Source organism: Eurytemora carolleeae, unplaced genomic scaffold (genome assembly GCF_000591075.1).
Source record: "Eurytemora carolleeae unplaced genomic scaffold, Eaff_2.0 scaffold815, whole genome shotgun sequence".
NCBI classification, from domain to species: domain Eukaryota; kingdom Metazoa; phylum Arthropoda; class Copepoda; order Calanoida; family Temoridae; genus Eurytemora; species Eurytemora carolleeae.
Window position 1 is genome coordinate 101,404 of NW_019396867.1, and position 16,982 is coordinate 118,385.

The 16,982-nt window shown below is 32.5% G+C and overlaps 1 protein-coding gene and 1 long non-coding RNA gene across 8 annotated transcripts; both read right to left on the minus strand.

Moving 5' to 3' along the window:
• Window positions 1-6,526: 6,526 nt before the first annotated feature.
• Window positions 6,527-11,029, minus strand: LOC111709545 (uncharacterized). Of its 7 annotated transcripts, none has more exons than XM_023483257.1 (6): window positions 10,830-11,029; window positions 10,574-10,670; window positions 9,893-9,927; window positions 7,651-7,702; window positions 6,833-7,071; window positions 6,527-6,760 (listed from the first exon to the last, which is right to left on the minus strand). In XM_023483257.1, exons 1-6 carry the CDS (start codon window positions 10,894-10,896, stop codon window positions 6,660-6,662), a joined length of 591 nt encoding a protein of 196 aa, XP_023339025.1. In that variant the 5' UTR covers window positions 10,897-11,029; the 3' UTR covers window positions 6,527-6,659. The 7 variants fall into 7 exon arrangements, with proteins under 7 accessions (XP_023339025.1, XP_023339024.1, XP_023339022.1 ...); XM_023483256.1 differs by having other exon boundaries at window positions 10,574-10,679; XM_023483254.1 differs by having other exon boundaries at window positions 7,651-7,699; window positions 10,574-11,029.
• Window positions 11,030-12,978: 1,949 nt separating this feature from the next.
• LOC111709546 (uncharacterized) lies at window positions 12,979-14,855 on the minus strand. Its single transcript, XR_002766879.1, has 3 exons — window positions 14,146-14,855; window positions 13,519-13,568; window positions 12,979-13,115 (listed from the first exon to the last, which is right to left on the minus strand). It is a non-coding gene; the product is annotated as an uncharacterized LOC111709546 (long non-coding RNA).
• Window positions 14,856-16,982: the final 2,127 nt, after the last annotated feature.

Below are 16,982 nucleotides of genomic sequence, written 5' to 3' on the forward strand. Positions count from 1 at the left end.
TGGTCCTCCCTCTCTCTAACACCTCATGCTTCTACTGGCCATATATCCCCTTAGATCTAGGGTTGGGCGTTGTAACGGGGAAGGATGGTTCTATTACAGGAACGAACGGTAATATGTTTAAAAATGGATTGGATTCGTGTACGTTAAAAATGATGAACTCGTTCTAAATTAGAAACTTGTATACATGATTTACATATTATACAAGTCATGATTTCATGAATTAATAGGAATGGCTTTTAAATTTCGAGTTAAAAAGAACACAGCAAGACTGGCATTTGTTAATCCTTTTCAACCCGATGTCGTAGATCTTTGATTTTTTAAACTAAATTTAGTTTACATCATCAGGTTGCAAAGATATAAGAATCAGAAAAGTGTGTGGCAATAACATCCGTTTCCATAAACCATTTTATCAATCGACATCACAAAAAAATAGACATCGTTAACAATCAACTTTTCTTAACGATCCAAAACGTAAACAGTCATTATGATTTCCACCGTTAACGAATAGCTTGAACCGTTCTCGACATCGGAACGGGAATAGAACAATTGGGAAAAGAACGAACGCGGAACGAACAATTTTGCCAAATGCCCTTGTTCTTAGGGTTTTTAATCGTTTTTGTAAACGATCGTTTAAAGCTGCACTGGACGAAACTGCTTGAAATTCCTAAGTTTGAAGATATTCAGCGCTTCTTCGGCACAAACTCAGACCAATCGTAGACAATATTCTTCAATAACACCAATGTAGGACCATTCATCAGACAGCTATTCATCCTACATGATAGTTCATTCATCAGACAGCTATTCATCCTACATGATAGTTTATTCATCAGACAACTATTCATCTCACCTGGTATTTCATTCATCAGACAACTATTCATTTTACACGGTAGTTCATTCAGCAGACATATATTCATTTTACATGGTAGTTCATTCATCAGGCAACTATTCATCTTCCATGGTATTTCATTCATCAGACAAGAATTCATCTTACATGGTAGTTCATTCATCAGACAACTATTCTTCTTACATGGAAGTTCATTCATCAGACAAGTACTCATCTTACATGATAGTTCATTCATCAACCAATTATTCATATTACATGATAGTTCATTCATCAGACAAGTATTCATCTTACATGATAGTTAATTCAGCAGACATATATATTAATCTTACATGATAGTTCATTCAGCAGACATATATTCATTTTACATGGTAGTTCATTCATCAGGCAACTATTCATCTTCCATGGTATTTCATTCATCAGACAGACAACTATTCATCTTACATGAAAGTTCATTCATCAGACAGACAACTATTCATCCTACATAATAGTTCATTCATCAGACAACTATTTATCTTACATGGTAGTTCATTCATCAGACAAGTATTCATCTTACATGGTATTTCATTCATCAGACAGACAACTATTCATCTTACATGAAAGTTCATTCATCAGACAGACAACTATTCATCCTACATAATAGTTTATTTATCAGACAACTATTCATCTTACATGATAGTTCATTCAGCAGACATATATTCATCTTACGTGGTAGTTCATTTATCAGACTACTATTCATCTTACATGATAGTTCATTCAGCAGATATATATTCATCTTACGTGGATGTTGATTCATCCAATTTCAATTAAATTGACGAATCTGAGAACTTTATGCACAAAGATCCAGACTGTTGTAAAAATTTGCATCAATTTTCATGACTGATTTAACTTGAAAGAGAAAAAATCTCTTAAAAATTTAATGTTGGGTGGATAGCCCTACTCAAAATGAATAAGAATCTCAGCAATGCCCCAGCTTCAATCAAATTAGAGCTGCGTGAGTAGCCCTGGGTGATGTTTCTATTGTAATGAGAATTCCTAACGTTGAACCAAACTTACAGTTAAACGTTTATACGGCGGTAATCAGAAAACCGAAGAACGATAATCGTCTCTTTTCTTTACTTTCTTTATAAGTTACAAATTATACTTTTGCACTTTGTTTTTATTGTCATAACAGCTTTATACTACAGGGTTTCACAATAAACATGCGACTTAAATATCGTTTTTGATTTCCGATTTTTATAAATGACATTAAGTGCATCAAAAAGATTGAAAATCTAATGAGCTTTCCATAATGTGGTCTACCATTTTTGTGTCTTTAAAATTGACCGAGATATTAAACATTTTAACAGTTTTGTTGATATACTGCATTCTAGACACATTTCCTAATATCTCCGTCAATTCTGGAGGTAAAATTAGTAGACCGCATTTTGGAAATCCCGAGATTAGCAGTTTTGGTTAGATAAGATAAGATAGATAAGATAAAGTTTATTGCTTAAATACATGTATCTGTGTACAGAACGAGTTTACAATTACAAATTGATGATTATTTTAACAGTACAAGTATAAAGCAATTAAGTGGAAAATAGCTCTTGGTTGTTTTGATTATTTTTTCCACTAATTTTAATAATGATAACAAAACATTTAAATTAAATACATTTAAGGAGGACTATTGTTTAAATGTTATACTACAAAAGAATGTTTACAAAATAATCCCCCACAGAACAAAAACGATTTAGAAGTCGTTATTTAATTCCATGTTTATTGGGACACCCTGTAACAAATTTGTTCGGGGCATCTTAAAGAAATACTACTAATATAAAGGTTAAACAACTTACAAGGATTAAGAGTTCATATCCCTCTTTTTCGAACGATCTAACTATATCACTTCAGATTTTTTTATTTATTCTCTTGGTCATCTTAAACAATTTTTATAACAAAAGAAATTGTAATGAACAAAAAGGCTGTTCATAAAACCGGCTAGAAAATGTGAAAGAACTAATAAACTAATATATACCATTTGAAAATGTTGTTATCTTTCATGCATGAAACAATTAAAAAACTTTGTTTTAATTTTTTTCTTCTGTTCTTTTTGAAAATTAAACGAAAACCTATTTCTCTAAGTGTCATGCAGTTTTAAGCAGACAAATTAAAGAATGTCGCTGTTATTTATAAAATGCATCCATAAAGGGACTGTAAAGGAAAAATGAAAGGGGGAATAGGATGAGAATCTCAGGAGTTGAACGATACATATAAGACATCTATCTGATGTTCCTGTCTCGAGAAATAGTTATAAAACTGTGTCAAAATTATATGAAAATTCATATATATACAATTTTGTATAAAAGTTTTAGGTTTAAACTTATCATATTTAGCAAATACGCAACCAATCTGAAAACGATTACATCCCACAGTTGGGGCTAAGAATCTCAGGTTTGCTCCTGTTATAATTTTTAATTGTTATTTTGCATTTTTTATAGATATAATTGAAAATATTATTTCCCATAGTCCGTATAGTCCACATTACGTCACCAGAACTTCATCCAATGGCAGTGCAGTATACTGGTCACGTGATTTCCGTCTGTATCACGTGACTAGTTAACAGCTGGATAACGGCTGGTGCCATTGATGTTTTCTGAATTATCTTCTATTAACACCGTTCATAAAATTGATATCGTTAAAGAACGACACCTTTAAGGAAGAAAGGAAAAGAACGAACTGATCGTTCAGTCCTGAGGTTATAGAACAAACAAGCGACCTAAAAGTTGGTTAGGGTTAGCTTTGTTTAACTAACTGTTAACAAAGACCTATAAAAAGTCTGAATGTGGCCAATCCAATATATCTATTATTTTAATAAATGAACATGCTTGTTCTTTTTTCATGAACGGTTATTTTTGCTCGTTAACGAGTTTTGCATATAGTAAAAGGAACAATGCCCAGCCCTTAGGGGCCAAATATTTGAGCGTTTGTTTTTAACTAAATTCTTATCGTTCAGTGCATTGATATATTGAATCTAAACCACTTTTCCGATCCTGAACGGAAATCTTTTTATTTTCACAATCGTCCCCATGCTGCAGCTAGCCCCACAACAGTGGCTTTACATTCTAGAAATGATTATTTTTGTTCAGGTTTGGTTTTTGGTCAAGCATACAAATTAGCCATCCTGTGTCAATCCGTGTTAAAGAAACAATAAAACGATCGTTTAATTTGCGTTCTTAAATTTTGACGTTTATAATTTTGTAAAACTAAAGTTCGTTAACAGACCGTAAACCAGCCTAAATTATAGTGTACACGGGTTGATGCAAGGAACTATGCATATATATTTCTTGGGTTCATAAATGAAATACGTTTACCCACAGGCACTTTATAATGCATTTAAGTAAATATGTTGGTTGGGTGGGACTAGGGTGGTTGTATTCGATAAACATTGAAAAAGCTAATATCGATTGAAAAACACTGTTTCTTGTACTAGCGTGGGAACCCAGCATTGCCTTGAAACTAACTAGGTTCTACCGAGTTTCTCAGTCAAATGGTTTTAAAAGCTTCTGAGTTATGATCGGACATACAGACATCCTAACAGAGATTACTACTTTAAATAAATAGATAACGAAACTATCTTATGATTTAAATCACCACAGTCTATGATCAAAATCAATCCTTTCTAATATTAATATTTTTCTGCGGGGTTTTAGATTTAAATTGTAAAAAGTAAAGTGTTCTTTAAAGCAAGCGGAAAATATTTGCATACAGCGGGCAAGTAGTGCTCACAAAGCCTAGTTTGTTTTGATTAGGGCTTGCCCATTTAAACCGTTAGACTCAATTCTAGAATAACACGTAGTCATTTATTACGTAGTGCTCGTTCATGTTTTTTTCTCACCAAATTTTTATTTTAAATTAATAAGAAAACCTTTTATTATGTTTTCCCAAATCTTGATTAGATACTTATTTAGACATGCAGTTTGCTAAACATGTAAACACTTTATAGAAGTATGACTCAAAAATTATTTTCAATTCTAATTTCAATTCCAATTGGTTCATGACCAGAGTTTAACCCCCCCCCCCCCCTCCCCCTTCCACATCTAGGAATGTTAGAAAAATGTAAACTTTTTAACTTGATCTTAGTGTTTAACTTTCCTATAGAACTCGGGATTACACATCTAGAAATGAAAACCTGAAGCTAAACCCCATGCGTCCTTACCCATCCTATTAAATGAAGATGATGAACTATGAAGGAAACCAATTGACAGTTGACCCTGAACATGGTCAGGAGTTAGAAAATATTTTCAGGATTTCAAATCCTCAATCAGCTGATTCTAGAATTCTACGATACAACTTTATATTTTCGCGGATTACAAAGACAAATTTTGTCACTTGATTAAGTACTTATGTTTATGATACCGAGATACCCCCAAAGGATGAGACAACTAAACGAGTTTGCGGAATTTATGCTGCCTTTTAGTTGATCTCCACGATTCCCATGTCTCTGTCAGACGGGCACTCCATTTGTATAAGAAATATTCAGAATATGTTATTGTATACGCGGTAATTGTACATCAGACAAATATTTCTTATTCTGCGGTGTACTGTTTCTGGGCGGTATGCAAACACAAGACGGATGTCACAGCCTGAAATGGGATCCATCTTTCACATAAAAAATCAATGAAATATTCTGGTCATAGGAAACTATTATGTGAATTATCAAAATTTTCTGAATTCAATGCTTTTATCCTCCTCGGATACTAAACGAATACTGATGCATCTAGTCATGTTTACAAATTCTGCACAGAGAGAACTGGTTTCAATATGTACACAGAGTATACGCAACCGCAATTAACTTTCCTTGCATTTATAACCTTGGTCAACACAATAAGCCAAATTTCTAGGCAAAGAATATAATTTGCTTAAAGTTTACAATTAACTACTTGTTATTCAAGCTTAATTATAATTGACGACATTGTTCTGCAATTTCCTTGACATGTAGTCATGTGTGTCTGTACCAAAAGAGTTTGCGTATGTGATAACGAACTCGTCTGCAAAGCAGTGCGACTGGCTTTCTCATGCCAGACCACCGCCATTTCCCTTCCCTTTATTCTTATTCCCTGTTTTCAGTTTTTTAGTGTGCATAAACAAGCTATTCTAATTTATCTATGTTTGTGAGATACTTTATCATCTAAACAAATATGATGAAAAGGAAAAGCAGTGCCGTTTTTTTCTTTAATTTTTGGCCTAAAAGTTTCTTTTTTTTAAGAAATTTCCTGGAAAATTGGTACTAAAATGTTTAGGTTTGTTAAACTTTCCTAAAAGGCTTTGTACAAGTAAAACTATTCAAATTATTTGAAACTGAGTTTAGCTCATCACTTTCAAAATATTCAAGTAATTATGAAAATCAAAATGTTAAGCTATTAATACCCAGTAACATAATTCAGGGTTACCCTCAAAGGACGATACTTCAGAGAAGACTGTACGGAACTTATACTATCTGTTTCTTTACATTTACGATTCCCTGCAACTGTGAACTTGTCTGTTTCCTTGACAAATCATTAGTAAGCTATTAGATATACTTTATCTCAGGCAGAATACACAACTTAACCTGAATCGTCACGTTTTATGCCTTTCAGGTCGTCTTTACTGTCTTGTCCTTTGTGGGTAACCCTGTATCTTCACTCTGCACAATAAAAAATCTTCTGAGGGTTATTTTATTTCATATTGGTCACATTACATCATACAAACCAAATATATATATAATCAAACATTTAGATAAGTTATCCAGCCTCTTTAGAAACTTAAATGCAAACATTTAAAAATGACATTAATGAATAGTTTATTTCCTACCCCATTGGTTTAATCCCACTACGGATCGCTTAGGAAGAACTTGCTTTTCTTGCTTTGTCTCTGAGAAAATGAGATTGTTGGATCTTTTACCTACGGATCGCTTAGGAAGAACTTGCTTTTCTTGCTTTGTCTCTGAGAAAATGAGATTGTTGGATCTTTTACCCCACCGATTGCTTATTAAAGAATTTTTCTTAATTTTCATTTCTTCGTCATCTTCGTCATCTTCGGCATCTTTGATAATTTCCTCCTTCAAAAAGTTTGTTATTTCGTTAAAAACTAATTTTAACAGTTTGGTCTGAGTTTCAATTGGTTGAGTCGAAGTTATAGATTCCGGTTCCTCCCAACTATTTAATGTTATTGGTGTTTTCTTGTTTTCATCATTTTCCACTGAATTGTTCGATCTAAGATATCAAAAAGATTATTAGATTATTGCATAATTTGTTTTGTAAATTATTTTTATAAGAAACTGAAAGTATCCAATTAGTTATAAACTTTGTAAACATAAAAAACAGCACAAGAACATCTATATAAAGGTAAAGGGACTGTGTGCACAATTTCAAGTGACCCTCTGTGCATTAAAGATAACAATACCTGATTCCCAAAGGTACCCTTTAAACCTTAATCTGATCAAAAATATGGAAGATATCGTCGTTTTTCTGAATCGGAAAGTGTTTTTTTCTGTGAGCTTCTCCATTACTTTTTATAAACAAAAAATGCTCAGGTCACTTTTCGCAAATGAAAATAAACAGGTTAAAGAAATAAAAACATTAATATCTAATAAATACATGATCAGACAAAGTTTTTCAGGGTACCGATGTAAATCGGCCATTGCCATCTTGGCATAGAGGATTACAGTCCCTTTTAAGGGTCATTAACTGACACAGTAATCATGTGTCCAATATTGAATATCTATAATTAAAAACTTTAATATTTTAATTTTCTAAGTTAATAAAAACAATTTTTAGCAAATCAAAATGTACCTTTGTGTTTCATGATGATACTTTTCCTTATTTTTAAAGCTGTGTTCTCCTGCTTTCAAATTATTATATTATTTTAATTTATATCATTTGTCGTGTCTTGTTTTTAGTTTCTTTGTCTGTTGGTTTGTTTTGTCGAATGAACGACAAAACTTGTTAGTGGTATCTCATATGGAAGGTTGGTTGGTCAGAATACAAAAATTTGCTTAAAGAAAATTTCGATTTAAAGGGAGTGACCGTCAATGTATGGTAGTTAAACTAAGAATGTAGAATTGTAGAGACATTTTTTAGGATTCATTTGAGACATCTAAAACGTTTTAATGATTAATAATTACGGAGTTTGAGCGCAAAAGCATTCATTTGGGTGGCAACGTCTTGAGAATCGATTTTTTAAAAATAACTAAATAACGACGACAAAATTGGAACAAAAATTCTAAAGTAAAACGTTTTCCATGAATTTTTATTGAAAGGACGACATTTGAAGAATTTGAAGAAATCTACGAACAAATTCGTAAAGAATAAGAAGTTCATTATAATGATGGAAAAGGAATTGATTCAAACATTGATTTATTGACAAATAAAAAATCACTCGCATTGTCAACGCCTGATTATTTACGTATTTTATTCCAAAGTTTTGAATTAAATATTCAATAAATAGGAATATTATTGTCCTATTGGATTCTAATTGGTAAACAAAATTATTCAAAATTTAGGTAAAATTTATCCAATATTATTGTTGTGATCGCGCGATTCCGAAATATTGAATAAAATATACAATCTCAAATTTTACAGTGTACAGTCCCTTTAAAGTGGTGATTAAGTGACACAGTAATCATATGTTCAATATTGAATATCTATAATTAAAAACTTTCATATTTCAATTTTCTAAATTAATAAAAACAATTTTTATCAAATCAAAATGTACCTTTGTGCTTCATGATGATACTTTTCCTTATTTTTAAAGCTGTGTTCTCCTGCTTTCAAATTATTATATTATTTTAATTTATATCATTTGTCGTGTCTTGTTTTTAGTTTCTTTGTCTGTTGGTTTGTTTTTGTCAATTAAACGACAAAACTTGTTAGTGGTATCTCATATGGAAGGTTGGTTGGTCAGAATACAAAAAAAACGATTTGAAGTGAGTGACCGGCAATGTATTGTAGTTGAACTAAGAATATAGAATGGTTGAGACATTTTTAGGATTCATTTGAGACATCTAAAACGTTTTAATGATTAATAATTACGGAGTTTGAGCGCAAAGGCATTACTTTGGGTGGTAACTTCTTGAGAATCGATTTTTTAAAAATAACTAAGTAACGACGACAAAATTGGAACAAAAATGATAAAGTAACCCAATTAGTTGTTTAGGAACAGGTTGAGAAAATAAAAATGGTTTTTATAATCAAAATAAGTAATCTTATTCAGTTACTTGTTTCTTTAATATCTCATTGTACACAAAAAGTTTTCTGTAGATTTCCATGAATTTTTATTGAAAAGACGACATTTGAAGAATTTGAAGAAACCTACGAACAAATTCGTAAAGAGTAAGAAGTTCAGTATAATGATGGAAAAGAAATAATTGATTTAAACATTGACTTATTGAAAAATTTCGATTGAGAAATATGTTCCTAAACATCTAATTAGTTAATTCAATCTAATTAGTTAAATGTTGAATTATTTTTACATTTTTGTCGTCGTTATTTAATAATTTTGAAAAAAATCGATTCTCAAAACGTAACCACCCAAATAGATAACTAACTTTGAACGTCGACTTTGCGCTAAAACTCAGTAATTATACATCATTAAAATGTTATATATGTCCCATCCTAAAAAAAGTCCACAGTTCTGCACTCTCAGTTCAAATGCTTTTCATTGCTGGCCACTCCCTTTAAAAAAATTAAAAATCCGGAATTAAAAAAAATCCGATTAATTTTTTATTATTATTATTATCTCATATTGTACGACAAATCAGGTCTCTGAGATAGATGAGCAATTATTTTAAAGTTTAATTAATACAAGAAAGAAGGAAGCAAAGCGCTTTGTGAGAACCAAAAAACAAGTATAACTTTTAAAAGTCCAATGAGACTCAGCAATTGTGCAGTGTTAACAGTCCCATTTCACTAAATTATTTATTTAATTACTGTCTAGTTAAGATGTAAAAAAGAAACTTAAATATTGCTAAAATGTCGTCTTCCTATTTAATTTTCTGGTTATGACTAAAGTACTTTATATTAAATCCAAACTTACCAGCACCAGACACTTGATTCAAGCTCCTCATTACTCTAAAATATAATATAAAGGGAGTGTTCGTGAAAAATGAAAGGGGGTATGGGATAAATTAAATCTTTACCACATATTTTATTTCTATTCGAAGTTCAAGCCAAAATTTCATTAAAAATAACTTCTTTTAACTGTAAAAATATTGTCGGATTTAACACTGAGAAGTAGACTCGCTTCTGAAAATGATGCCTCGGTAAAAAAAAAAAACAAGCTGCCCCGTATAGAACCTGCCTGACTTCCAGGGGGCCTTCAACCACTTTCTTGCCTTGATAAGGCGTCCATCTTAAGAATGTGTTAATATTTAATGAAATATGATATGAAGCTAAAAATAAATAGATAGAAAGAACAAAAAGAAAAATAAATACATCCTTTAATTTATCCTCCCTATCTCCCCTCCCCCCCCCCCATCTCTTTCTCTACTGATCTAAGCATGAAAAGTTATCGTAGGAGCGCTCATTTATATTTTGAACTTCCAAATAAAAATAAAAAAACAAATGCGCCACAAAAGCAATGCATGTGGCGACATTAGTGGGAGGTTTTCGGGAACTAATTAAACTGTTTAATTTTTTTTCGCAAATACTGAGTATGTTTATTTAGAAAATGATAGAATGACAAAGCGCCCCTGAAAAAAAGGAAATCGTCATTCACCTGAAAAAGGGTTGAACCCTAGAATACTTAGGTTTTTTTGTCCTTGATTCCTGTTTTAATTCTAGAGGGTTGCTGATGTTAGTTGTATCTCCTGTCACTTTGTATACTAAATTTGGGTCTCTTTTACCAACGCGTCCAATCTCTTTTATCCATGGTCTTTTGGAATAAAATTGCGCCTCTTTCAAGAGAAAAGCAATTTTTGTCATTAAATTCTCACAAGATTTCTGATTGCTTTTAGGTTGACCAAATTTTGAACCTATAGGAATGTTGATGTTGTTCTCTACTTCATTAGGAAACTTTCTCTTGGCTAGTTCAAAGTCCATGTTTTCAAGATATTTTTTTTTCGACTCCAAATCCCTCGCTCCTGAATTTTTAGACTGATTTTGAAGTTCTGAAGTTCTCTTTCCTGGTATTCCAAAACTAAACCTTCCAAATTTTTCTAGTTCGTTCTCTTTTATATCTTTTTCCTGGAAGTCCAAAACTAAAGGATCCCAATTGATATAGCTCTAAGTTATCTGAACTATTAGATCTTTTTCGAGGAAGTTCAAAGTTAAAACGTCCAGGATAACCCGAAATTTCTTGTTGTTCAGATCTACTTTTTTTCTGTCCATAATACTTAGTAGTTTCCGGGTTTTTATATAGACTAACAGACTTTTTAATCCTGCCCAGACTTCTTAAATCAAATTGTAGAGATGATTTTTCGCTGACAGTGAAGAGGTCTTTAACTGATCCTTCAGGCAAATCCACATTTTGTGTCTGCCATTTTATCGATTTCTTTTCCGGAGACATCAACGACCTTGGAACAATTACAGATCAGTTTTATAAATAAACAAATTATGCAGGGTGTCCTTAGATCCAGTAAATTTTAATAATCTAATCTTAACTATAAAAGTATTCATTTTGTAAGTTTCTAAAATATGAACTTTTAGTTATGTAAATTGGGTCATGTGTCTTTTTTAACAGATATTTTTTTGGATAAATCCCAATCTTTGTAAACCCTAGTCTTTAAACGATTTATGTCCTTCCTGTTTAGCCCCAAACATAAAATTCCAGAAGAGGATTTGTGGTGTAATGGAAATTTGGTCTTGTTGCTGCAGGAAAATTTGTTTTGAAGGGACAGAAAGCGTAAGAGCAACGATGTCAATGTACGATTAATTTTTCTAGGTAAAAAGTGTTAGATTCTACATTAATATTTAATGCATACTTGGTCAGACACAGATTTTAAGGTACCGTTGTGCGTCGGACATTGCAATCTGAGCATGTTGAAATTTTAAGGGAGCAAGGGTTGCTTGCTTGTTGGTCCTTCTGAACCATTCAAAACGATATCATGGAATAAAGCTCGGTTTCTGAGAAAGAAAACCGAATTGGCAAAATTTTCTCTAAATAATAGAAATCCTTCATATTTTAGTTACTTGTTAAAATCATTAAATACTCAACATGTCTAGAACTGAGGACATCCTAAATAGGATTTTTCCATTAGATGGGAACTTTTGTATCGTGGATATTAAGATCAATGCTTGATATCCATCTTATGTTAATCTGCAGATTAATTTAATCATCATTCGATATCCAACGAATTGTAATGTCTGTGGCAAACGGACAGCCAATCAGAAGCCCGGGCATTGTCAGTTCAACCAATGAGAATCACGATCGCTTAATCTGAGTATCCAATTTACACATTTTTTATTTTCTTCTTAATCCTCTTTTTTGGATATCCCTATACTGTATAAAGTTACGTTTGATAACAATTACAGATACAATGCTATATCAATTGGACTAATATCCGATTGAATTCAAATCAGCTGTTCACAAGCCGGCTTTTTAACAATTTAAACAAATATAAATTTTACCATGTCAATATGAACTTCTTAAAAAAAAACATATTTTATTACATTTTAGGACCATTGTAATCCAAAACTTACGTTGGTTCAATAGATGTTTAGTTCAATTGATATGACACCATCAACGCCAGAAATAAAACCAGTTTTTCAAAAGTTAAAGAGTACATCTTAACATGACATGCTGATTGGCTGAATTTCGAACTTCTTTCTTGGATATCGAATACGTATTAAAATAATCTCGGGTTTAGTAAAACCAGGAGTTTAAGCATTAATCTTGATATCCACCATTCTTAAGTTTTCAGCACAAAAGTTCACAACTCAATAGTTAAATGTTATAGCTACATTTGAGTCAGTATTGGTCTTGGATTATCTTTATCAATCATTCTTTCATCAAAAACCCGCATAGAACAAACGACCCTGTTTTAGAGTCTGAAAACGACCCGCACGACCCCAAAAACTGGCGCCGGTCCGACTCTGTTTTAGTACTAATAAAAGAGTCGTTTTTAGACCGAAAAGTGCTTGAAGAAAGGGATGGGGAGAGGAATGCTCAAATATTTTAATGGTTTTTGCTCATATTACATATATTTGGTGAAATTTGATATTTTTTTCCAAAAACAGAGGGTCGGAGGAGGTCGGCCCGGCGCCTAAGACTAGGTTCCCGACTCTAAGATTCTACTCGGGAACCGGTTCTCTTTTCAAATCTAGATAGAATTTAATATTAGATATAAAAAATCCCTCAGTAGATCAGGATTATGGAATTGAATCTTTGCTTTTTAATTCCTATTTCTTTGCAACCTGATGGTGTAAACCTTTATAATATTTCAGATTATTTGATTTAAAAGAATTCATAGTTTGACATATCTATACGACATTGGATTGCAAAGATATAGGGATTAGAAAAATATAGTTTGTGGCAAAGACTCAATTCCTTTACATTAGAATATGCATTAGGATGTGTAACTTTTGTTTTCTAAGCAAGAAGTAGTTCATTTTAGGTTGAAAACTTAGGATTTAACGGAAACTTCAATGCTCGAATTAAATAAATGTTTGATGTTTATCTCTTCAGAAGAATAGAGATTATATGAACTTTTATGTTTTGCTTACCTTGTGTTTCATCTAGATCCTTGGTCAAGTTTTCTGGATTTGGCACTCCTCTGAGGGACGAAATTCATAAATCATATATTTTTCAAAATTGAAAATTGAAAAATTCTTTATTGCATTTACAGGAGACTTCAGACTACTAGATCAGATGTTTGTCCAGATGAAAAAATACAAAAATTGAAAGTGAACACTCATAGTTTGAAATTAATTTAAATTTAATCTTTAGTCAAATGTGAAAACAAAATTCGTTATGGAAAATTATCTTGAAAAAGATTAAAAATATACATTACCCTTACAGAGACTGTATAACATTTCAATTGTGATTTATTTTAAATCCTAAATATCTTAAACATCTTTATGGCTGCTCATTCGACCTTTGCGACCATAGCATTTTCTGACCTATAATATCTTTCTGATGTGATGTTTTCCAATCAAAGATTGTACTACAGTCATAACCAGAAACCAAAGTCGTCTTTCTATTCCATGTTTTATGGGTGTCTCACTGTAACATGATTAAAAATATCTAAGGTTTACTACATCAGGTTGAAAAGATATAGACATGAACAAAATCTGATCGAGTGTCTGGCAAAAAATCTGTTTCTTTGCCCTGAAAAATGTTCTAAGATTAACCTTGATAAAGTAAGTAGATTGAAGAGAAGAAAAACCAGCTGCCATGATATTGAAGGAAGCCGTTCTTTTCTGGAACCATGGATTCAAGAATAAGGAAATACTTTGAAATTAGACTAATTTTACCCAAGTTGCTCAACGTTTAAAAGGAAATGTTTGTCGTTATCAAAATTTTAATTCGAATTTATTTCCAGTAAAATGCTTTTTATAACAAAGTTATAATGTAAAATATTTGATTTACAAAATGGCAATCCACAGACAGTTTCAAATGTTTATTAAGATTTAAACTTGATCCTTGCCTTTTCCCCATTTAGGTCTGAATGTAAAATATTTAGCTGTGCCAAGGTTTATATAAGAAGTTGTATAGGATTATACGACATGAAAAGACGGGCTCGGATAAAAAACAGGCAAGGAAATCTACCAATATATTTTCATTATCATAATCCACTGTAAGACCCTCTTTATCTTGATGAAAAATAACTTTTTCACAACACAAAAGAAAAAGTTTAATTTATGAAATAATTCACAATTAAGAAAAATTGTACTTATAAATGATTAAAGTTGAAATCTTTATCTCATTCAATTTACAATTATAAATCCTAGGGACGTCAAGGTCCACCGTTTGCCCCTCTTCCAATAGAAGGGGGGAGTCCAGAGTTCCTCAACGAGTAATCACCGCCAAGCAAATGTGTTTTGCGGCAAGCGCGCTCCTCAATTGGTAATCTCCACCACCTCAATTAGTAATCACCGTAAAATTTTGTTTTCTGTGATTTGAATTTAATGCACTTTTAACACAATTCAAATTACAATTTTAAATCCTAGGGCCGTCAAGGTCCACCGTTTGCCCCTCTTCCAATAGAGGGGGGGTATTTATTTTTGAAACTAAGGAGCAATAAAGAAAGCTTTAACAATATTGTACACCATAGGGCCATTAACAGAGGTCAATATGGTCTTATTTCTAAGAAATAACTGATTTAATGTTACGCTTATTTTGGCTGATTACCAATTGAGGTGGTGGAGATTACCAATTGAGGAGCGCGCTTGCCGCAAAACACATTTGGGTGGCGGTGGTTACTCGTTGAGGAATTCTGGACTCCCCCCCTCTCCAATAAGGGTTAATGCAAAGGTTTCACTTTCGATCCCAGTACCAATTTCATAAACTGTCCCTTTCTGGTTTTTTTACATTGCAATTCTGTCTCATAACATTTTGTTTAGATATTCATAATTCTCTGGTGTAATTAAGCAGCTCCCTCAACTCCTGTTCTGTATCTAACTAGGCAGCTCCCTCCACTCGATATCTCGTTTAGCTGCTCCTGTTTAGTATCTAGCTAGGCAATCTCAATTTGATATCTCGTTCAGCTGCTCCAGTTCAGTATCTCCTATACTGTAATCCTGGATGGTACAGGGTGTCCCAAAAAACATGGGAATTCAGTCACGAATTCGATATCGTCTTTGTACTGAATTAGCATTGTAATACCTAATTTCAAAAGCCATAATATTATTATGTCTGCTAGAGTTTAATTTATGAAAACGGTAAATGGCTGTAAAGATGTGTCTATAATGTCTCTGCAAGATGAACAGTGAAGACGGACAAGTTTACTCTGTTTGTATTCTGCAATTTTCTTGTTTTATTAAGTACAACCGTATGCAGTCAAAACATAAACAAACAAAATGTGAACATAGCAGACGAAACTCTTACAGATTACAGCTTCTCAGTAGGTATCACTAAACTAAATCAAAGAATTATTTGAAAAGACGATATCGAATTCATCACTGAATTCCCATGTTTATTGGGACACCCTGTACTGTAGCTGCTTCTAATGTCTTCCAAATCCAGCTGCTCCTACAGTTATGTTAGCTGTAGATCACCGAGCTGCTCCTTGATTCTATGATATGTTGGCTGTACATTACTGAGCTTCTCTTTGAGTCTCTGTATGTTACTGAAAGAGTATCCGAGCCAAACCAAACCGTTTGCAGACAAAAGTGGAGTTGGAAGTTTCAGCTGATCGCAGCTCAGATCCCAGACCCAGTTTGATATTATTTCATTTTGTAAATGTTCTAGTATTGATAGATATTTTCGAGAGAGTTTTAACCCTATTCCTGCTGGGGGGGGGGGGGAACANGTCTGAGGCTGTTGAAATTTTCTGAATTTTCCTACATACCCAAAGCCCTCCCTTAAGGCCTAAAACCGGGCTTTAATACTAACTGCCTGAGTCCTCAGGCACACTGCCTGAATGACTACTTTTTCCTGTAACAAACTAAATCTTTGTTTTGACCCACTTCCACTTGTCAGATTTTGATAAAATTTAGCTGCTTGGAAAGTCTTTGACATAAGGAAACGAATTGCACAATTGTTTTGCAAAAAAATTGCAAATGTTTTGCAAACAAACTGTCAAAGGAAATTTGCACATTTTTAGTTTTTCTTGATTAAATATCAGGTTATTTAAATTTTGCAAAATTTTTTGCATATTTGAAATGGCAAGGTCAAGGGCTTTTCAAAAATGTATAATTTTTCATTTTTTGGACAAATTTTTTTTGCAAACATTTTTACTACATAACTGGATTTTGCGATAAAAAATTAAATTTTTGCAAATTTGCAAAAATGTTTGCAGATTCTAAAAGAAGAGCACAAGAGCATACACACATGCGCGGATGTATTTAGATAGTGTTCTTTAAGTCCCGGTTCAATTCAGAATTAAACGATATATGCTTAGGTTCACCACTTGTTCAGAGGACGGAGGAGCACTATAGTAAGAAGATATTGGATGTATAAGGGGTCTTGATGGACGTAGAATGCATTTGTTGTATAGGTGATATTAAGTATGAACGATGATGATTTT

What these genes read in the sequence shown, in the direction of transcription:
- LOC111709545 (XM_023483250.1), bottom strand. Translation starts at nt 10,896, where the DNA reads ATGGACTTTGAACTAGCCAAGAGAAAGTTTCCTAATGAAGTAGAGAAC. An exon ending in AGGGTTCAACCCTTTTTCAG is followed by an intron (nt 9,928 to 10,573) that starts GTGAATGACGAT and finishes ATTATATTTTAG; the next exon opens with AGTAATGAGGAGCTTGAATC. An exon ending in GAATCAAGTGTCTGGTGCTG is followed by an intron (nt 7,703 to 9,892) that starts GTAAGTTTGGAT and finishes ATAATTTGAAAG; the next exon opens with CAGGAGAACACAGCTTTAAA.